The 25668-nt window shown below is 42.9% G+C and overlaps 1 protein-coding gene across 1 annotated transcript in view; it reads left to right on the top strand.

The window, feature by feature from the left end:
* LOC126260507 (nephrin-like) overlaps nucleotides 1–25668 on the top strand; it is an 871736-nt gene that overhangs the window by 823347 nt on the left and 22721 nt on the right. The window contains exon 14 of the mRNA XM_049957838.1: nucleotides 9424–9635. Coding sequence (XP_049813795.1) covers nucleotides 9424–9635 — 212 coding nt within the window. The remainder of the gene's footprint in view (nucleotides 1–9423; nucleotides 9636–25668) is intronic.

The raw sequence follows: 25668 nt of genomic DNA, 5'->3' as shown, positions 1-25668 counted from the left end.
ACATTACGTCCACATGCTAACACCTTTTTATTGGTATTTTTCAGTGACGCACATGTACATTACCAAGAGGGGTGAGGTACACGTACACACGTGGTTTCCGTTTCCAATTACGGAGTGAAATAGAGTGTGTCCCGACATGTCAGGCCAATAGATGTTAAATGTGGTGGCCATCATTTGCTGCACACAATTGCAATCTCTGGCGTAATGAATGTCGTACACGCCGCAGTCCATCTGGTAATGTACATGTGCGTCACTGAAAAAGACCAATAAAAAGGTGTTAGCATGTGGACGTAATGTGCTGTTCCAGTCTCTTCTGTACCTAAGGTCCATCACCGTTCCCTTTGGATCCCTACGTAATTCGGTGCTCTCCGATACACACGATCGAACAGTGGAGGAGTGGTACTCAAGCGTCAACTTTAGATTACAATATCTCCGGATGTAATTAACATTTTACAATGCAACATACGGCACTGATTACGTATTTGTTTATATGTTCAGATGTGCTAACAAAACTAACGGGGTTCCAGTTAAAAAAACGTCTGTTTGCGTTAAAAAACATACTTCCGTACATTTTTTATGGTTTGTATTAACCAATTACACTAGCCCCTCTCCTCACGTTCGGTCTGAGGAATCGATTCGTCAGTATTTGATGTGGTTTACGAAATATATCCAGCGGTAACGTTAGGTGACTCACGCTGTATATAATGGATGTACGAGTACAGGTTGTAGACAAGTGGTTGACGACATGTGGGAGTCTGGTCTGGCCGTGAGTCGTCCGCGGATAGGCTATCCGCGGACGACTTACAGACAGACTTACAGCTCGCTTTTGTGAATTCAACACTTTCATCCTAAAGGATGATTTACTACAGAAAATCAGTCCATAAGGCGTTACAGATTGGAAATATGAAAAATATTTTTGTCGGTTGATTCATTTGTTTCGACGATGAGCAACCATACGAAGAGCGAATGTAGCGGAACTTTACTGTTTGAGAATCTCAGTAGTATTTTTCTATAAGTTCAAGATTTTATCACCATTTATACCTTAAACTTTCTGGCATTTTAACCAGTTTACTGACTCCTGTTCATGTGTTAAACCAATTGGTGGTACAACAATCTGTTCCACAGAACTGCATGTAGTGTGTTTTGTCAGAATTTTTGGATAGTCCATCTTCATATAAACACTTAACAGTTATTTGAAAAATATCATTAACAATCTCTTCTGTTACTTTCTGTCTAATGGGATTTATTACAACACTAGTTTTGTCCGCAAGAAGTACTAATTCTGCCTGATTAATGTTAAGTGGAAGATCATTTACAATTGCGACTCTCTTCGTCATTTCTCGCCAGTCATCAAAATTTCTCAGTTTTCAACATTGTTTAGATTATTCTGTTTATTAAGTATGATTCAGATCAGCTTTTTATAAAACATTTAGTTCCATGAAACTTGCGTTTTCCTGAGAGACTAACATGATCTAAACAATGAATCGTCTTGGAAAGATCACAAAGAAATACCAGCCGGCGGTATTTTCTTACGTAACGTTTGTAATATGTGGTGAGTGAATGTATAAACAGCAATCTCAGTCGAACAGACTAAGCTACTTATTCAAACATTCCTATAATACATTCGGACCATACTTAAATAATTCTGTTGGTAAGTATGTTGGTCTGGGAAATTGTCCATTGTTTGTACCTGACTGTGAGAATATTCCACAAAAGTGTCTCATTAACGAAACAGGACAATAATCATTTAGTTTATGTCGTCTGTCTTATAAAGGGGATTACAAATTATATATTTTAATCCGCCCGGAAAAATTCCCTGTAACATCAAGGACATTACTTATTAAGTTAGAATAATTCCTCAGAAATATGTCTGAAATTCCATCAATACGATATGAGCTATGGTCTTAAAGTTTTAATATACACTCTTCCTAAAAATTGCTCACATTTCACATGTATAAAGGAGACGATATAGATAAAGATGATAGTAGCCTATTTTTACAGTAATGTTAGCTATTTTTGGAACTAGCAACTGTTGTCTAATATATATCACAGAAACTACTAACGTGGTGTCACCAAGTAGACTACATCAAGATCAACGTCAAAATTACATTGTATGTAGGCGTACCGAAATGCTAATATGGAGCAGATTCCGATAATAAATAGGAAATACAACTGTCTGGCATTTACCTCAAAACTCCACTGAAAGTACAGCGTACAACGGAAGGAATGCCAGTTGTATATCGACAGTAATGTCTTGAGTATGTCCGACATAACAGTCACCGGATTCCTGACGTAATGCTTGCTCATAAAAATCATGTTTTCTGGCTTTATAAGACGATTGGTTTTCGAAACGCTAATCAAGAATGTAGGACATCGCTTACCAAACACTCGTGCAACTTCGTCAATTTCTTGTGGCTGCCATAGTATAAAGTTGACAAGAGCATGTAATTTTCTAAAATTATGGATCCACACAGAAAGTACTCTTGAGCGAGGTGTATATGGGGCAATTCTCTTAACACACAGTCGCCATTAATAGTCTACACTCTTGCCCTGGAAGAAACACAGCTTTCTGTCACTCGCTCTAATTTGTTCGACTGATGGCTATGAGAAACAAAACATTAATCTCTTAGTACTTTCCTGATCCTTCAAGTGCACAGGACATAAATTCTACATTTGGCTTCCGCCTTGCTTGTTGTGCTAGTTCTGTAAATGATACTACGCTTGCTCCTCAACGAAAAGCAATCTACAGAATAAACCTAGACGCATACCTACGACAGACGAGGATACAACTTATCTTCTTCATGTGCGGTTCCTCCAACTGTCACCGAATTCCATGCATCTGTTGTCGCCCTTAGTTTCCTCGCTTCCTCGTCTTCTCCTTGTCTCGTAGTCTCCTTCATACCACCTCACCATGCAACCTTCGGTCTTTCTCTTTGTCTTCCCAAGTACTCGTATAATCCTACATCAAAAACTTCTTTGGCCATCTGTCACCTGTTATTCGCACTGCCTATCCATACTAGGCGAGCTGCACTTCTTCTATCTGTGATACTTCCTTGAGTATGTGTCATTTCCTTACTCATTGTATCTCCTACGTGGTCTTTCCGAGACATTCTAAACGATCTGCTGAGATAATGGATTTCTATTACTGTCAGTCTACTTTTATTATTTCTAATCAGCCACAAGAACTCGCATCCATATTTTTTTTATAGGGTCTACGATACAGTTGTACAGCATCTCCTTTACTTTCCAACCTGCAAGGATACCTTAACAAAGGGATTAAAAACCTAGGTTGCTATTTTTACACTGACCACTTTTTGTTATATCTCCCAAAAATCTTGTTCTGTCTTCCCAGAGGATACTACCCAAAAAATAAAATATTGTACATGCCTTGATATGATGGCCGTCTACTTTTATGCTTTCAGCGTTTTCTCCAATGTATAGGTATTCATTCTCTTGAAAATTTGCTTTCAGTCCTAAGTTACCAAATTCAAATAATAATTATCTTAGCAAAACGCGGGTAATACTCTGTTCACTAGCCACAACTACCTGTCTTTCGGGACTGTATAATCACTCACAGTGTTTGTAACACTGACTCCAAAATAATTTCTGTGTGTCTTCTTACTATCTTTCGTATGCAGTGGAGTTACATATGGCAAGTTCCATTCATCGGACACTTCTTCGCCCTCCGACGTATATGCACTAAGCTACTTATTCAAACATTCCTATAATTCATTCTGACCATACTTAAATAATTCTGTTGGTAAGTATGTTGGTCTGGGAAATTGTCAATTAGTTTCACAGGTCCTCCTACTTCTGTTATCGTTATTTTCTCTAAATTTCCCACACATAATTCATTGTCAAAATACAGTTCTATGTCCTCATACCCGATTTCTGTCTTCGGTAAACAGAGTCTTTAAACCACTTCTCCAGTCTCTAATGTCAATAACTGTTACATTTGTTCCTTCTTCCAATTCTCTTCTTAAATTCTTCACAGTCCTCCAGGCTTCTGCTGCGTTTGTGACCCCCCCCCCCCTCCTCCCACCCTACACCTATTTCCTCACGTCTCTTTCACACATCTCATTTTTCCTAGTAATAATTTCATTTTAATTGCCCTGTTTATTTCCACAAACTTTTGATCTCACCCCGCCCCCCACCTTATATAATATCCAATACTCAGCCAACTGTTATACATTTTCTTATTAACTTTCCTTTCCCCTAAGTTCTCTGTCCCAATCTCTGAGGTTTCTTTCCTTTGTTCACCCAGCTTTTCATATGGTGCCTCATGGATGCATCTTTTAATTTCTTGTTATACTTCTTCAACGTTTCTCGAATCACCAAAATTTGGCAGCTCTCAATCTACCCTCGATTTATAAATAAATATAACAGTTTCATCTCTGAGATTATTTAAATTACATCTAAAACATCCAGAGTGTTAAGAGAAACAATATGTTGCTGAGTTTCCTTTTCCCCATGGTGGAAAGACAAATGTTGCTCCAAGCAGGAGGTGCTCAGGGCTAATTCGTGGGCTTTCATATACCCTGACGTAATTCACCCTACGTTTACAATATTGCTTTTCTCTGATGTAATCTATGATTCTCAGATTTCTTGAATGACTCTGCCACTTGTATTTATGCATCAAATGGTCCAAATGGCTCTGAGAACTATGGGACTTTATTTATGCATTCACTAACCATTTAGCACTTTCAGATCCCATGCAGAGCGTGTATTTACAAACATTCCACCATTTTAATTTATGATATTCTTTCCGTATCTTCGTACTACTTCATCGTCTAATTCTGTACCTTTTCTCCTATTGAAATCTACCGTAAAGTCAAAATCGTTTTTAGGATATATCTTTTCCAGAACCCTTGTTAATTCCTCATAAAGTTCAACTTAGATTTTGCTATCAGCGCCATTTTTTTGGGCATACAGTTCCACTGAAGTGCACTCATGTCTTTGCTTGGAAAAGACTATAGCTATGATTCTTTTAGTTATTTGTACCCATCCCTCAATCCTCTGTTCATGATTTTTTGAATTAGCAGTGACAACCCGATATTGCTCCTCTCCTCCTTCCTGACATTACAGTAGAAATGAACATAATCTCTCGTCATTTCAATTCCCTTCTCTCCACTTTTTCCTCTCGTTAACACCCCGACAGCAATTTTAACGCTTACAAGTACTTGAAAACGCCTTCTTTCTTAATATTCAGGCCATGAGCATTCCAATTTGCCGCGCGGTTCTGGCGCTGCAGTCTGGAACCGCGAGACCGCTACGGTCGCAGGTTCGAATCCTGCCTCGGTCATGGATGTGTGTGATGTCCTTAGGTTAGTTAGGTTTAACTAGTTCTAAGTTCTAGGGGACTAATGACCTCAGCAGTTGAGTCCCATAGTGCTCAGAGCCACTTGAACCATTTGAACCATTCCAATTTCGCAAAATCGAAGCACTTTTTCGGAGCCATACTCCGTCACGTTAAATTTTTCATCCGAGACTTGTTTTAGAAACTCTGAGAAGCTGGCCAATGATTTCTGCCCTATGCAGACTGTCTTTCCGGGATTCTAAACTTTGTCTGCCAAACTAGAGAGGGAAGATGGGCCGTTGTGAGATACCGGACAAGGACAAAGTTGAGTTAATTAATGTTATGATTTATAGGAAATAATAGTTCACAATCTCGTTCGAATACAGGCAGCGAGTACAAATAACAGCACAATTCGCTAAACCTGTAGTGGACGACTGGGTCGGTCGTAGAGATATTAGGCTTAAAATGAAAACTCGAAAATGAAAACTCGAAGGAATGCTATTAACCAGCTATGTCGAATGTGACTATGGCCACTTATACAATTTATTTTAAATTTATTAGTTGTTTCAATCAGAATAATTTCTTATATGTCCGATTACCACTGAATTAGCCTTCATTAGATCCATGATCATTGCGCTCGCGAATGTCAATACGCCACTATTCCGCATAGCAGTAAGTTTGCGTGTTGTGACTTGAGATTTTTAAACATACCAATTTCTTTCGTTGAACTAAATCCTTTGTTTATTTATTTTTTCCTTATTTAGCCTGACCTAGAAAGAAGTATTCGGACTGAAAATGCTGTATGACAGGGATGTAGTCTTTCGTCCCTTCTTTTCAATCTGTACATCGAAGAAGGAATGACGAAAACAGAACAAAAAGTTCAAAAGTGGGACTAAAATTGGTTGTGGAAGGATGTCAGTGTCAAGATTCGATGATGAAATTGCTGTCCTCTGTGAAAACATAGAAGAAATACAGGATCTGCTAAGTGGAATGAACACTCTAATGAGTACAGATTATGGAATGTCAGTAAATCGAAGAAAGACGAAGGTAATGAGGAGGAGTAGAAGTGAGAACTGTGAGACATTTAATAATAATTTGTGATTAAGAAGCAGGTGAAGTTAAGGAATTCTGATAGCCAAGCAGCAAAACAACCCATAATCGACGTAGCAAGGAGGACATAAAAAGCAGCTAGCACTGGCAAGAGTGTCATTCTTGGCCAAGGGAAGTCTACTAGCATCAAACATTTGCCATATTTTGAGGAAGCAATTTCTGAGAATGTACTTTTGGTGCACAGCCTTGTAAGGTAGTGAAATATGGACTGTGGGTAAACCGGAACAGAATAGTATCAAAGCTTTTGGGATATAGTGCTACAGACGAATGTTGAATGTTACGCGGACTGATTATGTAATGAGCGAGGTGGTTCTCCGCTGAATCGGTGATGGAAAGAAGATATGGAAAACACTAACTACAAGAAGGGAGGGGTTTACAGGACATGGGTTAAGACATCAGGGGTATCTTCCATGGTACTAGAGGGAGTTGTAGAGGGTAAAAACTGTAGTTGGGCACAGAGACTGGAATACATTCAGTAGATAACTGAGGACATAGGTTGTAATTGCTATTCGGAGATGTAAAGTTTGACACAGAAGAAGCGGGCAGACGACTTATATATATAAAAAAACCTAAAAACCCTGACTACATACGACGCTCTCTAACAATTGACCAGGAACAATACATACCAGCCGTTTAAGAAAACATTCACAAACTAATAATAATAATCATCTTCATAATAAGACTACAATAATGATAACCCTTACGGTAGTAATAATAGTAATAGCAGTAGCAGCAAAGTGCACGAAGAATGATATTTTATCAGGAGAAGAGGGGTAAAGAGAAAAGAGAAGATTGAAATTGCAGTGATAGGAGGGAAAAACGATATAACTCTGGTGTCAAGTGGGAGAGAAAGGTTTAGACGGTGGAGGAGTGGTGAGAGTGAGTTGCAGAATAGTATGCGGGAGAGCTGGCTATTGAGTACAAGGTGAACCATTAGCTGTCTTCTGAAGTCTGAAAGGAATTTTTCTCTACTATTTTGGGGAGGTTTGCTGCTGAGTCTAGTTCCTGTTCCCTAAAATGATTTAGAGTATATAGAACTGCTATTCGATGGTACTGAGAGAATTTCGGTCTGTTGGGTACGAATATTTCTGACGTGCTGTTCAGACAGTAGTGTAAGAGTTGTTGATAAGAGAATGATTGAAAAAGCGATAGAGCAAACATGGAAGATTTGGCTTATTGGCACGTAGCAACACGTACCCATGATAATTGTACACTCCTGGAAATTGAAATAAGAACACCGTGAATTCATTGTCCCAGGAAGGGGAAACTTTATTGACACATTCCTGGGGTCAGATACATCACATGATCACACTGACAGAACCACAGGCACATAGACACAGGCAACAGACCATGCACAATGTCGGCACTAGTACAGTGTATATCCACCTTTCGCAGCAATGCAGGCTGCTATTCTCCCATGGAGACGATCGTAGAGATGCTGGATGTAGTCCTGTGGAACGGCTTGCCATCCCATTTCCACCTGGCGCCTCAGTTGGACCAGCGTTCGTGCTGGACGTGCAGACCGCGTGAGACGACGCTTCATCCAGTCCCAAACATGCTCAATGGGGGACAGATCCGGAGATCTTGCTGGCCAGGGTAGTTGACTTACACCTTCTAGAGCACGTTGGGTGGCACGGGATACATGCGGACGTGCATTGTCCTGTTGGAACAGCAAGTTCCCTTGCCGGTCTAGGAATGGTAGAACGATGGGTTCGATGACGGTTTGGATGTACCGTGCACTATTCAGTGTCCCCTCGACGATCACCAGTGGTGTACGGCCAGTGTAGGAGATCGCTCCCCACACCATGATGCCGGGTGTTGGCCCTGTGTGCCTCGGTCGTATGCAGTCCTGATTGTGGCGCTCACCTGCACGGCGCCAAACACGCATACGACCATCATTGGCACCAAGGCAGAAGCGACTCTCATCGCTGAAGACGACACGTCTCCATTCGTCCCTCCATTCACGCCTGTCGCGACACCACTGGAGGCGGGCTGCACGATGTTGGGGCGTGAGCGGAAGACGGCCTATGGGTGTGCGGGACCGTAGCCCAGCTTCATGGAGACGGTTGCGAATGGTCCTCGCCGATACCCCAGGAGCAACAGTGTCCCTAATTTGCTGGGAAGTGGCGGTGCGGTCCCCTACGGCACTGCGTAGGATCCTACGGTCTTGGCGTGCATCCGTGCGTCGCTGCGGTCCGGTCCCAGGTCGACGGGCACGTGCACCTTCCGCCGACCACTGGCGACAACATCGATGTACTGTGGAGACCTCACGCCCCACGTGTTGAGCAATTCGGCGGTACGTCCACCCGGCCTCCCGCATGCCCACTATACGCCCTCGCTCAAAGTCCGTCAACTGCACATACGGTTCACGTCCACGCGGTCGCGGCATGCTACCAGTGTTAAAGACTGCGATGGAGCTCCGTATGCCACGGCAAACTGGCTGACACTGACGGCGGCGGTGCACAAATGCTGCGCAGCTAGCGCCATTCGACGGCCAACACCGCGGTTCCTGGTGTGTCCGCTGTGCCGTGCGTGTGATCATTGCTTGTACAGCCCTCTCGCAGTGTCCGGAGCAAGTATGGTGGGTCTGACACACCGGTGTCAATGTGTTCTTTTTTCCATTTCCAGGAGTGTATGTAGTCAGGAGCGGTATGGCCGAAATATCGTATGTCACAAATGCATCGTACACAAGCACTCACCGCCAGTTCTGGCCTGTGCGAGATTTCGTTCAAACGTTCTTGGACAACAGCATCACCATAGTCACGTGCGTGTGTGTGTGGGGGGGGGGGGGGCGGGTTGGCTTGTAGGGTGCTGCAAAGTCGCAGTTCAGTCAGAGTGAAGAAGATCCTTGCAATGGAGGTTGAAAGGTAGGTTTTTGTAAGTGTTTTATGACTTATCGACTGTGATTGAGCTTTCGAACAACTATCAGAAATTTATTACTGTCGCTTCGCTTACACTTCGGCGTAGCAGTATCTTGTGAACTTGTCTCTCTCGACGGCGGGTGGTTTGGTTCGCAGTGGACGGACAGACTGCGTCGGTGGCGGAGACGCCGGTGCAGGCGCTGCCGCAGCCGCAGACGTCGCCGCCCCCGCAGGAGCCGCCCCCGCTGCCGCCCCCCAACCCCGTGTCGCCGCAGGCCGTCCGCAACGGAGACCTCTTCCTCAAGTACAACAATGACACACGGAGCCGCGCGTGCGCGTGGGACTCGCCGGTGCCCCCGGGCAGAACGGTGAGCGCCGACCCCAGCAGCCGAGGCACTCCTGCAGTCACAGCTAAGCGCTGACTGTATAAGCATTTCCTTTCAGTCAGATTATCAAACTTTTGCTTCAACCTGGGCATATATTTCTGTAGTTTCTTCACCCAGCTTACATACTGTAAGGACTGTTCGCCATTTAAGGAACTACATGTCGGTCCTCCCTGTTTTACTGTATCTTCCTCTACTACATAGCAACAAATTTTGGAAATCATTGAGCACCAATTACTTCTGCATCATTTAGATACTTTGGTGTTCATAAAATGATTGAAGTACAGCGTCACCCATATTTCAGGATGTTTGGAATACGACAACGTGAAAAAGGCAGGGTGCCCAGCACAGAAGACCTTGATTTCAAAATTAAGTATCTCGAAAACCAAGACCGATAGACGAGTGCAAGAAACGCTATGTTTATAGCAAAAGTTGTAAGAATTATAAAGGGAAGTAATAAACTAATTACTAAAGGTTTTAAGGGCTGCTAACATATGCCGATGTGCGCTGTTTAACTCGCACCTTATCAGCGGGCAGAATTAAACTCGTCCTCAGCGAGCAGTCTATGCAGTTACATCACTATCTTTTCGAAACGTCCAGCACTCACAGTGTGGAGGTGACCAAACGAACAATGAACTTTGCCATCAAATCCTTTAGTGTCAGAACGGAAATGGATTCAGTGGCCACAGAGATCGCCGATTGAAACTTGTCCAGCGGCGTGGACTACGAAACGTAGTCTCATGGTTTCAGACAGGGCGAATATGGAGGCCAATTCGTAGCTGTGCCAGTAAATTTCCAGTTATCCAGGGCAGCGAATCTATTCCCGAAGTATTTATCAAGGAAGCGAGACAACTGTTGTGCAGTGCGGTCTGGCTCTATTGTGCAAGAACTACTCTATGCCTGATCGATCCTCGAAGGCTGATTGTGTGGCGACAGACTGTTCCAGAATTACAACGTGATCGTTTCTCTCACGAAAATAGGGCTAATAATTTATCTCCTGAACACTACAGTCCAAACAGTAAATCTGGGAGAACGCACTGATTCCGTTTCACACAAATGGTGATTTTTGAACCACAAATTCACCAGTTATGTTCATTCACGACTCAGGTGTAAGTGTGCTTCATCTCTGAACCAGACGTAGTCTACATCAATTCGTTCATTCTCAGTCATCAGGAGAATCTTGTTCACAAAGGCGGACGTTAGTCGCAAAACTCGTACGCTGTACTCTTTATGCTGTGCATTTTGAATCTAAATATGTGTAGGCAGTGACGGGGTGTTTTCTGTATGTTGAAACGCTTCAAACCAGTCTCTGCTTGAGTTATTCAGACGGATTTCCTTGGGTTTTGTTGAATAATTCCCCAAAACAGTGGCGACATTTTCGGTAGTAACTACAGTTTGCCTGCGGCCAACATTCCCTTCTAGATCGTCAGCCACGTTGCCTGTCCTTTGAAGTTGGGCGAAGGCTCTAAGAACGGTTTTCGAATCGGGTTTTGCGGTATTCGAGTATAGGGAAAAAACCTCTTGTTTCGGTACGCTAACAATCTTGCACTTTTCTACGGTATAATTGATCGTTCAGAGCTGTCGCGCATTTTATTTATACGCACTACGTATTGCGATAATGCCGCCATGTGTTAGCAGCTTTTCTAACTATTTCAAAAGCTTTGTACAACTTCTATATTAAATTGTTACAGATTTCACAATAAACATACAGTTTGCTGCACTCGTCTATCAATGTTAGCTTTCGAGAAATTTTATTTGAAATCAAGGATTCCTTCTCTGGGCATCCCATACAAGACAAACAGAAATTAGGCACATGTCAATGCAGAGAATCACTCCAAGTATTTTACTACCATTGCAGCTGCTTAGTACGGGCACAGATTGCGACGCGGCGCGAGTCAATACGTCATGAAATTCATTGAAATCGCTAGTATTGCTATCCAGAAAAGCGCACGTTTGCGGCTCGCTTTGGAAATATTTTCAATGGATTGCTTATCAGAAGACTCAAATCTATTAGCCGCGCGGAGTGGCCGCGCGATGTGCGGCGCCATGTCATGGACTGCGTGGCTCCTCCCGTCGGAGGTTCGAGTCCTCCCTCGGGCATGGGTGTGTGTGTTGTTCTTATCGTAAGTTAGTTTAAGTAGCGTGTAAGTCTAGGCACCGATGACCTAAGCAGTTTGGTCCCTTAGAAATTCACACACATTTTGAACAAATTTATTCGACTCGACAATATGGATCTATTGATTTATGTACGTGTTCTGTGACACCTGTTCCTTACTGATGCGCTACGCCAATATAGATATTACTAGTCTAAATCTTCAGAGATGCTTCATCCAATGATATAACGTAAACACCAATCGAGGGTTTAGCCTTAGGCGTGCTGTGGCTGGCCGACTGCTGCAGACAAGAGAGCACGAAGAGCGATCTGTAATCAGCGTGTCACCAGTCCCTCCAGCCGTTATTGCCAATAGATAAATCAAGATAGTACGCTTCTTTGTTCAAGCAGCTCCCCGTTTGACCTTGCGGGGCTGAATGGACTCCGTTTCAGACCTCACTACCTCAGAAAAAATATGAGGAAGCACCGGGAATCAAACACGGTCCTCCGCGCCAAAGGCAGTGGGGCTAACTATTTGGCTACAGACGCAGTGTATCTTCTGATATGTGTAATCTCCGGCGTGACCTGTATCTGTTGCTCAGTCATCTGTTGAAACCCCAGAGGTATTGCGTTCGTGCATTCGTTCGTAGCGTTTCTCAATACGTTTAATAAATGTAACAGATGCACATAACAGAGATTTTAGTCATGACTAATACGTTCTTTTTCGAAATATGCAACATTTTTGTCAGTGTTGGAGCAAATTTTTGATTCCGCGGCTGTAGAAATGTTCGGAGGGCATTCTCATCTGGAAAGAAAGTTCGTTGTAGGTCACAGGATAGAGAGCGGAAAAGGTGAAAATCTGAAGGCGCTAGATCAGGTGAATATAACTGGTGTGGAATGACGTGCCAACCGACTCCCTGTCTAGTGCTTTTGTCAGTCTAGCAGAATGCGGGTGGGCGTTATCGTTGTGCAGCATCACTTCACGCAATCTTCCTGGTAGTCGTTCTCAGATTTCGTCTCTTAGAAATCTAAAATCAATTTCAGCAGTGATGGCTACCCCTCGGGGAAGCAGTACATACCTCACCACACCGTCGCTGGTCCACCAGATTCATTACACCATCTTTTGTGGATACATGCAGATCTTTGTACGGCGAGTTGTTCCATTGTTTTCGATCAGCCATTCCTTTCCTTTCCTTGCGTTAGCATAAAGACATAATTCTTCGTCACCAGTATTGGTACGGGATAGGAGTGGTTAGTGTTGTTCACGAGCCAATTGGAGACGGGCAGCAGAGATGCACGTACCTGTTGATTTTCATGATTTTGGATTAGAGGATGGGGTACCCATACAACCGATTGTTTAACCTCCCCACTGCATGCAAATGTCGCACAGCGTGAAATCATCACAGTTCATCGCATTCGCCAGCTATCGAGTACAGTGACGTGCATCACTGTGGATTACTGCATTTAAACGATCTTCATGAAACACCTAGATCTTCAGGAACCTGAATAGTCCCTAACGTCAAAACGATTTTCTTTAGAAAGAGAAGACGTTTTTCTTTCCGCACTTGGTCGAATTGCATTTATCCTCATACACGGCGGAAATGCTTGCGGCTGTCTCGGGTGCTGTTACCCAACTCAGACAGAAGAATATTTCAGAAATGTTTCTATTTTCTTACTTGACGCTCCATTTTCTATTGTTCACAGCTCCACTCACTATAGCCAAATGATAAAATGATAACATTTAAAGTTAGATAGCAACATCGAGCTACAATAAAATATGGCAATCGATAAACAAAGAGGTAGCAAACGAAATACCAACATGCAAAACAAAAAAGTTACCAACTTATCCTCCAAACGTATACTTCCGAATAACCCTGTAAACATGCTACCAGCAATCTGAGTCTTCTAGGTGATCGCCTCGTGCGTAAACTAAACTCGGACGCTGGGACATCGTTCTTGCCGCCTTTGATCTTAGTTTATGCGTTTCGTCAGTGCCCAACACTGTGCTCCATTTTCCAACAGAACCTGATTGTCAATGCCACTCCTCGTTTGCTACCAAAATTCCTTGTAATTACGGCTTGTCCGACAGATCTCCCGGATTATCGTGCTGTGACTAATACTGTGCTTCAGGGTGTTTGAATTCCGATTTTCACGTAGCATTTGGACGAGAATGGAATTAAAAACACTTGATAGCACGTCATTAATTCGTAAATGGTTTAATGTTGCAGTCAGTCTGTAATTTCTTGAAACTGAAGTATAAAAAAAGTCAAATTATGACTTCATCCGTTTTGAGCTGTACAACAGAAAAATTTCTTTGCTATTTGGTCAAATAGGAACTTACCACAAAATTAGAGTTAGATATCAGCGGCAATCCGTAACCTCTGTTCTTAATGCTTCTGAGTACAAGAGACAGTCCAAGAAGGCCCAACACCCGCCATCACGGGACCTTTCAAATATAATCACCACACACGTTCAGACATTTATCCCATTCGGAGACGAGGCGATCAGTTCCTGTTTCGTAGAACGCGGTCAGCTATTGAATGATCTACATCCGCATTTACTCCTGCACTGCGTATTCCGACTGAAACAGAAGTCCACGAATGTCTTTCTTCAGGTCAAGGAAGATGTAGCAGTGTTCTGCAACATGGAACCGTCTCAGGGTTCCGTGGAAGCGGGTGTTCGGTTTTCATTTGCCTGCACGTTTCACAATCGCCGTAAGCCAGTACGCTGTAGTATGTTTACTAGAACTTGGAAACGCCATTAACTGGGTAGCAAATGTCAAAACGAAGTAATATAGGCGACAATGTTAACCGACGATATGCAGCGCTATTGAGTTTTTAGACAAATTAATCTGTTACCCAACAGACGCTCCGGGTCCTCGACACAGGTTCGATAGATAAGTGGACTTACTTGTGAACAGTTGTGTAGATAGATAAATAAACAGAGTGAACGGTTTTAGGTCCTCGTCCCTTTTGACGTTTCAGTTATCGCGCATAATTTTTCGCCATAATCTAGTGGTTGAAAGAATGGAACCACGTGTGATCACTGCCGCACTCCGCAAAGTTTTACAGTATGCCGGACAGAAAACGCACGTAAAAATATCCCTCTTTCCACATGAGGTAAATGACTACGTCAATTGTCCTAGCATTTCGTGAGATCCTGGAGTGCCCAGACCGTCATGATTTATCAGCTGAAGACATAAAGTCTGAAAATGAGTCCGTGATCCTATTTTCTGGCACTTTATTTTACAGGTTCTTCCATCTTCACATCTTAAAATATTCTTATGTAGTATCAACGTCAAACTTAACATGTAGGTACATTGTACGTGCACTTATTATGCACCTACATGTTTAGTTTGACGTTGATACTACATCAGAATATTTTATGATCTGAAGTCACGATTCATGAAAAACTTTCTCTCTATGTGTCACATCGACCACAGTCGTAAATCCCTCCATCGTAGTAAAAACATCGTGTCGTAACTGGACTAGTATGTGGAACTTTGCTTTAGCTGTGCAATATTCTTAGCTACTGAACTGTCCATAAACAAATCTGGACCCGCCCCCAAAACGTTAATTCTGTCACTACGTCCTACTTTCAGAATTTTCACAAGAGTACTCACACAGTAGCAGAGTAAGATATACGTTGTGGAAAGAGCCTCAGGCACTGGGTACACATTTCTCAGAGATATCCTTTCATCCAGGGTGTGCCAGTTCAGCAAGGTATGTTGGGGCAGAACTGATGCTGTGGGTGTGGGGTCATGAACGGTTACTTCTAAAGGGCTAGTTGGTAATAGCATTGACAGGAAAAGGAGGTGTGCTACATTAGAGTCGCGGTCAGTCACAGGAATCTTAAAAACAACACATATTTACAGCCAGAAGAAATGTTCATATACATGTAAAGTTTCAGTTTCCATTTTCAATGGAAATCAGTTGTGTGCATTCAGATGGCGAAGCGAGTAGCTGTTCCATATTTCCTCCAATATAGAACATGTTGTTATCTACTTTCCGTACTTCAGTATTACTATACAGGGGCCAATGATATGCAGTTATAAGCTTTGCCTAAGTACGAGGAGTATGCAATTGTTTACAAATATTTTATAAATATCTACCTTCGTTTTCGGAAGTGTAAGCTTTTATAAGGAACAATAACGAAGAAAATGTTTGCAACATAAATATAACGCAGAGGGGAGAGATTCGGATTATAAGTTTCGCGTTTAACGTCTGGCGTATTTGTCGAAAGTCAAAACTACACTCCTGGAAATTGAAATAATAACACCGTGAATTCATTGTCCCAGGAAGGGGAAACTTTATTGACACATTCCTGGGATCAGATACATCACATGATCACACTGACAGAACCACAGGCACATAGACACAGGCAACAGAGCATGCACAATGTCGGCACTAGTACAGTGTATATCCACCTTTCGCAGCAATGCAGGCTGCTATTCTCCCATGGAGACGATCGTAGAGATGCTGGATGTAGTCCTGTGGAACGGCTTGCCATGCCATTTCCACCTGGCGCCTCAGTTGGACCAGCGTTCGTGCTGGACGTGCAGACCGCGTGAGACGACGCTTCATCCAGTCCCTAACATGCTCAATGGGGGACAGATCCGGAGATCTTGCTGGCCAGGGTAGTTGACTTACACCTTCTAGAGCACGTTGGGTGGCACGGGATACGTGCGGACGTGCATTGTCCTGTTGGAACAGCAAGTTCCCTTGCCGGTCTAGGAATGGTAGAACGATGGGTTCGATGACGGTTTGGATGTACCGTGCACTATTCAGTGTCCCCTCGACGATCACCAGTGGTGTACGGCCAGTGTAGGAGATCGCTCCCCACACCATGATGCCGGGTGTTGGACCTGTGTGCCTCGGTCGTATGCAGTCCTGATTGTGGCGCTCACCTGCACGGCGCCAAACACGCATACGACCATCATTGGCACCAAGGCAGAAGCGACTCTCATCGCTGAAGACGACACGTCTCCATTCGTCCCTCCATTCACGCCTGTCGCGACACCACTGGAGGCGGGCTGCACGATGTTGGGGCGTGAGCGGAAGATGGCCTATGGGTGTGCGGGACCGTAGCCCAGCTTCATGGAGACGGTTGCGAATGGTCCTCGCCGATACCCCAGGAGCAACAGTGTCCCTAATTTGCTGGGAAGTGGCGGTGCGGTCCCCTACGGCACTGCGTAGGATCCTACGGTCTTGGCGTGCATCCGTGCGTCGCTGCGGTCCGGTCCCAGGTCGACGGGCACGTGCACCTTCCGCCGACCACTGGCGACAACATCGATGTACTGTGGAGACCTCACGCCCCACGTGTTGAGCAATTCGGCGGTACGTCCACCCGGCCTCCCGCATGCCCACCGTACGCCCTCGCTCAAAGTCCGTCAACTGCACATACGGTTCACGTCCACGCTGTCGCGGCATGCTACCAGTGTTAAAGACTGCGATGGAGCTCCGTATGCCACGGCAAACTGGCTGACACTGACGGCGGCGGTGCACAAATGCTGCGCAGCTAGCGCTATTCGACGGCCAACACCGCGGTTCCTGGTGTGTCCGCTGTGCCGTGCGTGTGATCATTGCTTGTACAGCCCTCTCGCAGTGTCCGGAGTAAGTATGGTGGGTCTGACACACCGGTGTCAATGTGTTCTTTTTTCCATTTCCAGGAGTGTATAAGATTAAAAGAAATGGACATGATACAACAGAATTTTCATTGTACATAAAATAGCTAACGCAATGCTAGTGTGAAGGAAAAAGGACATATACGTTAGGAGAGCAGTCTTGCTCTTCGGACAATGTCTTTATTTATCCTTATCTTTTACTATTATTTTTCATTTCTACTTAACTAATCAGTTACTACCATCAAGAAATTATTTTACGTTTTCTCTTCGACTGACGATCAATTTCTACTGTATGGCACTGTAAACTAAGTTCAGTTTACGCATTCCATCTTCTGATGACGATAATTCATGTACTTCGTCTCGTTAATTCGTTTTGATTCCTCTTACTTGCGATACAAATTTTTAAAAACTTTTGTGACACCCAGTTGCAGTTGCATCCGTATCTCGCTTCTCTATTTATAACTACCGTCTTCTGTAACACAATTGGCTGTTTTGAGAGTGTGAATATTTGTTAAACTTTAAAAATATATTTCACAATAACAGTAGAGAAAAAGTTGTAGACACTTTGTGATGTGTTCTGATTTGTAAGACTCGTCACTAGGATATCATTACAAGCGAACAAATTTAGCATATGCGTTCATTGTATACATTAATAATATTGTTCCCCTGAAGTCTCCGGTTGAGCGTCTGAATAGAAAAAATTGGCATATTCTGAGGTAATGTTACTCTGTTCAGTGGCGTGTGCTATGTACGACTAAAAATCCTGATTTTCTCTTTGCTCAATAGCCTCTGATTAACGGAAGCATGTTTTAACACACAGCTCTATGCAGCAGGGTCAATAGTTTATTGCATTGTGATATAGACATTACTTAGTAGGGGATAGTTCAGTTAAAGTTTCGGAGTTCTTTTGTATTGCGACGGCCTAGGCTACGTGATCTTCTCAAATCCGTTCAGACTGGGAAACATCAACAGCAAACACAGACGACGACAGTCAGCCGAGCGACTGAACAGATACTCCCGTTGGCGCGATTTTGTGTACCTCTTTATTCACTTAGCACCACGTGGAATAGACAGCATGCCTTTCCGCACATAAATTATTTCTTGTCGTCACTATAAATCTGTACACGGTACTCCAGAATCTCATTAATGAATGGGAGCATACATTCTGTATGTTCAAAAATGTTCACATGTGTGTGAATTATTAAGGGACTGCTGAGGTCATCGGTCCCTAGACTTACACACAAAATAACTTAATGTAACTTATACTAAGAACTACACACACACACCCATGTCCGAGAGAGGACTCGAACATGCGGCGGGAGGGCATTCTGTATGACCTTAAAACCAGTAACAACGAAGATGTTAACGTACAATTTTATAGTGCCTTTCTTCACATTGTCGTGCATTTTCATCACTTACCGCTAAATGATAGCCGAAAGCAAAAGATAGAACTTCATAATACCACCTGAAATTCTTATAGAAACGTTATATAAACGTAGGATATTAGCTTTTTGTTTATTTTATGTATTGTTTCTTTTATTTAGATAACTTTATACTTTTAGTGTTTTATTTATTTATCTTTGTGAGAGAAGAAAATTTCTCTGCATGAAGACGCCGTAGTGCTTTTGGAGGAATTTTACGAAGAACAGGATAGACTATCCAATATTTTAAAAATTAACCACGTCCAGTGGATTAAAATTCATGAGCTCTCGACCGAGCACTCCTCGGCCATTGTCACGTGGTGACTGTCGTATGACTGCTGCTGCCGTCTTCATATAGCTGCGCTTTCTTCAGTGAAGTCACTGGTGCTCGCTCCTGCGCCAAATATGGCAATGTTTTCATTGCGTGCTTGCCGCACCCGCTTTAACTTTCCGATAGCTTGGTTCCTAGCTGTGCTTAGCTGCAGGCCACCGTCTTTGCTGAAGGTGTTGTCAGAAATTTTTAACTAGATCGCCTTTTGTATAACACTGTCGCAGAAACTAATAGTCCGCGTAATAACATGTCGCGGCTAATGCAATACGGTGTCCGTTTCCTGAATCATATTCAGCCACCGTTAAAGAACATACCTTAAGAAAGATACAGTTTTGGAATAGAAGTGACGAGGAGTAGTTTAAGACGAGCAGGTACTTAATTAATATCAGTACTTATGGCGACGCAGTAGAAGGTGAAACGTCCCCTTAGAAAAACTTATACATGACTGTGCTTAAACTGACACGCAATATTTTTTTGGCGCAACGCAATCTGACTTTCAATACTCCCTACAAAAGAATAGCCTTGACTAACATTAACCTATACCTTTCACAAATCACTTACCTCACTAAAATCTTCGTTACTCGAACTACTGCAATACAGCGAGCGCCACTACTGCCAGCTAAATAAAAGATTCAAACTACTGAAGACAGTAACTACTGATAGGCATAATTAGCAAATGAAAGATTTTGATAGAGAACAAACAATGTATTTACCTTCAAAGTGTTCAAAAGTCATAATATATATATCAGCCAATGATATCCAATATTACAAATTTACTCTTTCTGATGGACACACGTCCAGATCGTCCGCTCTCAAATTTCCGCCATCTCTCTCCCCACATCCACCACTGCTGGCGGCTCACCTCTAACTGCGCAACGCTACGCGCTGTTAACAGCCAACTGCCCAACACTACAATAGCTACTATTGCAACAATGCCGACCAGCCTCAGACTGCACACAGCACAGTCAGTGATATTCATATAGAGCGCTACGTGGCGTTACCAATAATAAAACCTAAACAGCCTACTTACAAAGGTTCTCAAAATAAATTTTACATAACGGCCAAAAAGAGGAACACTTCAGGTGAAGAAAGGTTTCCCAACAAAAGCTGTCAACACTGGGGGATGTTGTTATCTTAGTTGATAAAGTGGATTCAAAATGGACACGTTTCGTACAAAGAACTGTGCAGACATGATTTGTAGGCTACAAGAAATCAGGAAATATGGAAACGTATTCGCAACTGCAATCATGATATGTGATCAGACACCAGCTGCGCAATGTAGTGTTGACAACGAAAATCTATGCCTAACTGGTATTCGAACCCGAATTTCCCATTGTCAGGCTGTTGCTTTAACCGCGTCGGCCAACTCAACACGCCTCCAGGATCGACACAAATTTCCGTATGTCATCGTCTGCGTACGTCCTGTACTCACTCAATTGCTATGATTCCCGCACGGGGTGAGACTCATGATTATCGTCGCTGTCTCGTCTTGCAGTGAAATACTATATTGGAGTGGCTGGTTGATCCTGGACGTGTGCTTGGCTGGCTAGGATTGTTAAGGAGACGTTCGCGTTAAGCGGCACACCGGGGTTCGAGTCACAGTACGACAAAAATTTTCTGTATATCCTGTCCATTGTGCAGCTGTAGTCTGACCATATTCCCGTTTGCGAATACATTTCTAGTATTTCGTACCAGTTTTGCTCGCAACAGTAACTAGTCCTTTGCACACATTCGCACGTCTAAAGGACATTGCAGAGAAATTTGTAAAAAACACATGCGTTTTGATATAGAAAATACTGACAACATGAAATTAAAAGTGTTAGCAATGTGATGCTATAACCTCGTATCTACAAGGTGATACAGACTGACGTTGTGAAAATTTGGAACGTTATAGGAGAAGAACTCTGGAACGTTTTAATATCAGGAACCTACAGCCGGAGACGTGAAACTAAGTTTCCATAGCCACCACTGAGCTGTTGACAATATGCGCTCTATACGAGAAGTTGCCAGGTTAGTTTATCAGTAAACATTTGGCTGGAGTTCTTCGAGATGGCCTTCCTGAGCCACCATATCGTTTGAACCTTCCATGGTATTTGAACTTTCTGGACAATGTGTTTCCTAAACATTTGGAGGATGTTCCCTTGCAGTTATGCATTCATTTGCGGTTTCAGAACGAGTGTGCTGCAGCGCACTTTGATCGTCAGCTGAAGCCATATGACAGATAATTTGAGGCACAGAGTAATTTGAAGGGGATGCCCTGTTTCTTAGCCTGTGCCTTCCCGTGACCCCACTTCTCTAGACTTTTCCTTCTAGGGTTACGTAAAGTCCCTTGCTTACTCAACACTGGGAGGTGCAGTACCTGAACTTATAGAATGCATCTTTACAGCATTTAATAGTGTCACAGGGGACAACGGAATCTTAGAGAGAATCAGACAAAACATGATTCTTTGTAGTACATTATGTAACGAAGTTGATGGTCATCATGTTAAACATATCTCTGCATTAAAGTCACTGATTCCGTTTACGGGATTTGATTGTGAACCACTGTCAATAAATGTTTTCCAAACTACAGTATACTAATTAGCATAACGACTGTACATAATGCTCGTAGTGCCGTAGAGACTTTCTTTCACGTCTCCAGCTATAGCTTCCTAATCGCAAAATATTCTGAAATTAATCCTCTACCATCTCACAAATGTTTAAAACGACCATCTGTAACAAACTATATGAATAAGAACTAGAAGGGAAGGTAAAACGGGATGTCTGTGGACAAAAGTTACCAGAAAAAGGATCAAGTTAATAATGGTTAAATCGTTATCGGTCAATGAATGGAAGTCCTAAGGAGTTCGATGACAGAAAAATGTGTTGGTCGACTACAGTCGTTAGTATATGCATCACGAACAACCAGAGAGCTCTGATATATCACATGAGAAGAGCCTGCAGCTAATTGAGAAAAGCAAACAGTGGGAAATGTGGTGACTGAATGAGTGGCACGAAGTAAAACAACTAGGATAAACTAGCAACCCAGTTCTGCCGTATGCTTTAGAAATAATGTTGGATGCTATTAACCGTAAGTAAGTCGTTCTCAAGTTACGATGAGGACTAGTTAAAATTCTCATATATTCCGTGTATATCCTATTGAGACCTTCTAAGAGGTTCATGGCGCCGGTAAATGCTGACAAAAAATGTGTGTAATCTCATTAAATTTTATCACTTCCAGTCTAACAGAAGGTTTTTGAGGAAAGCATTGGTCATTACGAGGCTAATTACGTACAAAATCCCCACGTCACGCGTATTTAACTTATAATGTTTTCTCATTTTCTTGTAAAGAGGTTACCAGCTATGATGTTATTTGGTTTTCATTGCTTTGCTGGAAGGCTTCCACCATGCACTATAGAGTGAGCTGTGTATATGTTTATGCGGAACAATGTGGAAATTGAACCACGGTTATTGCAACATAACCCGGTGATGCTTCTGCAACCATTAAAATACATCGAATGCATATGGCTGGCTGATGTCTGACTCTTCAAGTAACAGGCGGCAGTAGTAGACAGTTGCAGCCACTCTTCGAGTTAAAAACGGATGACTATTAGTATCACTTTCTCGTCAAAGGTATCCGGAGACGTATTTGTGGATATTAATTTGATATGTGTCCATCTTTTGTCTTTAATGGCGGCAGAAATTCAGCTGGGGCCATTTTAATGATGAGTCTGAATCCGTGTGGAGTACGTTCTTCCTCAAGCGCCCAAACCGGAGAAGGTTTGACGATGGGATGTGGAGAAAAGTCCTCCCCCTCATTCATCCCAGAGGCGCTGCATTGGGTTCCAGTCCCGGCTCTCGTCAGGCCAGTCTATTTCAGGAATATTATTGTCTACAAACTATCACCCCACAGCTGATATAATCACCGTCTCCGGAATGTTCCTCTACTGTACGCAGTACAGGTGGAAATTAAAACGTGTCCATCTACTTCTGCATCAATGTTTTTTAAGCGCTAGAAAGACACCACGCCCTAATCCTGAAAAACACCGCCAAATCGTAACACAACTTTCTCCGTACTTCACTCCGCATTACACATCATGGCAAGTAGCGTTCTCCAATCCTTCGCCAAACCCAAACACTTCCATCACGTTGCCGCAGATTATTGCGTGATTCATAACTCCAAACCACTCCCTTCCAGTCACTTAGTGTCCTGTGGCGTCACTTTTTGCACCAAATCAAGGTCGTTATCACTGGATACAGAAATGTGCGGCTTATGCGGAGCTGCTCTGCCATTGTACCGCATTATTCTGAACCCGCTGCGCAAAGTAGTTGTTCTGATTGGACTACTGGTAGCACTTTAGAACACACTAGTGATTTGTGCGATTTTTCACAACCAGCGACGACAATACTCGACGGTCCCTGTCCGTCCGTAGTCTTGGTTTGGCTGTGGATATGCCTCTACGATTTCACTTAAAAATTACACCAGCAATAGCCGACTTTCGCAGCATCAGAAGTTTTCAAATACCCGTGATAGATGTGATTCTGAGATAACATCCAGTGACGAGTCAATGTTACTGAGTTCTCATGACCGATTCATCCTGCTATTATTGCTCCTCCAGAGACGATACAATACTCCCTTCCCTCTTTTATTAAGGCAGGTCCGCCTCCCGTGACATCTGGTAGTTATTATACTTTACTTTGGGATGTGTGGATGTTTTTTGATGATATACTGTATTTATTAACACTTGCGACTGGACCGTAAACAGTGGTGTATGCTTGTTTTATAGATAATTATTCTAAGGTTATGTGCACTGACGACTATGCTACGTGTGATTGTGTCCACAATCACTTAAGCAACTGAAAGTGAACACGCCCCCAAAAATAGCCATTAATTCTTAATAATGAACTTACCTAAATTAACAGTGTGGTTTAAACGATATTCTTTAACTTATCGATGCCATGGTGCCATTGAAAGTCGAGAAAGACTTGTTTAACTAATAAGCTGTTAAGGACTGATTCGCTATATAAATGTGGCAGGGATGGACAGCGGAATGAAATATTACGATATTCCACAGTAAAATGAATGGGAGAAAGTGGAAGTGGATTAAGGAAAGTATCTCTAACGGACGTGTAATTTCTGTTAAGCATTATTGATATTGTTTCATAAATGATTAGTAGCAGAGCTCCAGCTCCTTTACGAATAATACTGCTGACTATCACCTCTCTGCCACCAATCTGGCCACTACTTAAATACACATCACTGGCAACGCGTTGGACCCAGCACAAGGGCATCAAAACAGGGAGGCAAAACGACGACTTTAAACTGAGACCCCAATCGCTGTAGGGATGACACCGACTGTTATTCGGAAGTCTAATAATCTTTTTTTATCGGGCGCTCCTCAGTGAGAAGTGCACGAGAACACTTCTGCTGGTACCGGTATTAGTTTAATTATTTACGGTATCTCCGGAACATATAAGCTATTCAGTCTTCTCTTGATGCTTCATCAGAAAATTATGAAATGTACCCTTCGTATGCTTTTCATAGAAATTAAACTCTAGACATGCAACAACTTATTACACAGGTGCTGAGATTTTAGTTGCTTTCATTAGAAAGCTTCTGCCCTGCATAATTTCCTTCTTAAGATGTGTACATGACATGCAGTAGTTCATAAATTAAAAACAACTTGTGTTTGAAAAGCTTTTATGCGTGTAAAGAGACGAGACGGTATTAACTCCACGGAGAGAATGGTAGAGAATGTTAGTCACCCACTTTTATTAAAAAAAAAAAAGAAAAGAAAACCTGTAGTGCTTAAGTGCGGTCAGTAGGTGCACACCTAGCTCCCCCATACCGACGCAAGTCGTGGCAGCGAAGTGATGTGTCAGTGACAAGCGGTTTATAAACGCGATAGGAACAGCTGCCCTTAGTGAGTACACGGCCCTCTCAACCGGATTCGGAACGGACATTCACAATATAACTCCGTGCAATTGGCAGAAAGCCACAGATGAAATCGGTAAATGATTTTGCACCTTTTCAGTGTGCCAATCAACACTAGCTGGCTGAGGACGTGTAGTGTGATACGAAGAGTCACTATTTACATTCATTTAAAATGATTCAAGGATCATAGAAGACCGACATCATAATGAAGTGTTTAACTCACAGGAGGTGGAGGGTGCAGGGGAGCCAGGAGTTGGTTCTTTGGTTTTCTTTGGATTGTATTTCATGCCAAGACTAGTGTTCACTCATTCGGTTGACCATAAACATGAACCAGGAACTTTATTTCAGCATCAACCATGAGCAGTGTACATGACATACACTAGTCTCGGCAATACTGTGAACACTCCTGTCTTTCAAAAACGCAACAGTCCTTTTATAGGGATACACAGAAAGAAACACTTGTATGAGGAACACTCAGGCATCCTACGGCACCTATATTGGCCAGCTGTATGTCATCCGATACTGATTCCATAGAAAATTTAGTTCGAATAAATTCGGTAAGTGTAGGGGTCGGGCGTTAGTAGCATACGAAAATATGTGTTGGACTGGGATGCAAGTAACGTTTCCTGCTTATTGT

This window comes from Schistocerca nitens, chromosome 5 (genome assembly GCF_023898315.1).
Source record: "Schistocerca nitens isolate TAMUIC-IGC-003100 chromosome 5, iqSchNite1.1, whole genome shotgun sequence".
Lineage (NCBI taxonomy): Eukaryota > Metazoa > Arthropoda > Insecta > Orthoptera > Acrididae > Schistocerca > Schistocerca nitens.
This window is presented reverse-complemented; position numbering and strand designations above follow the sequence as displayed.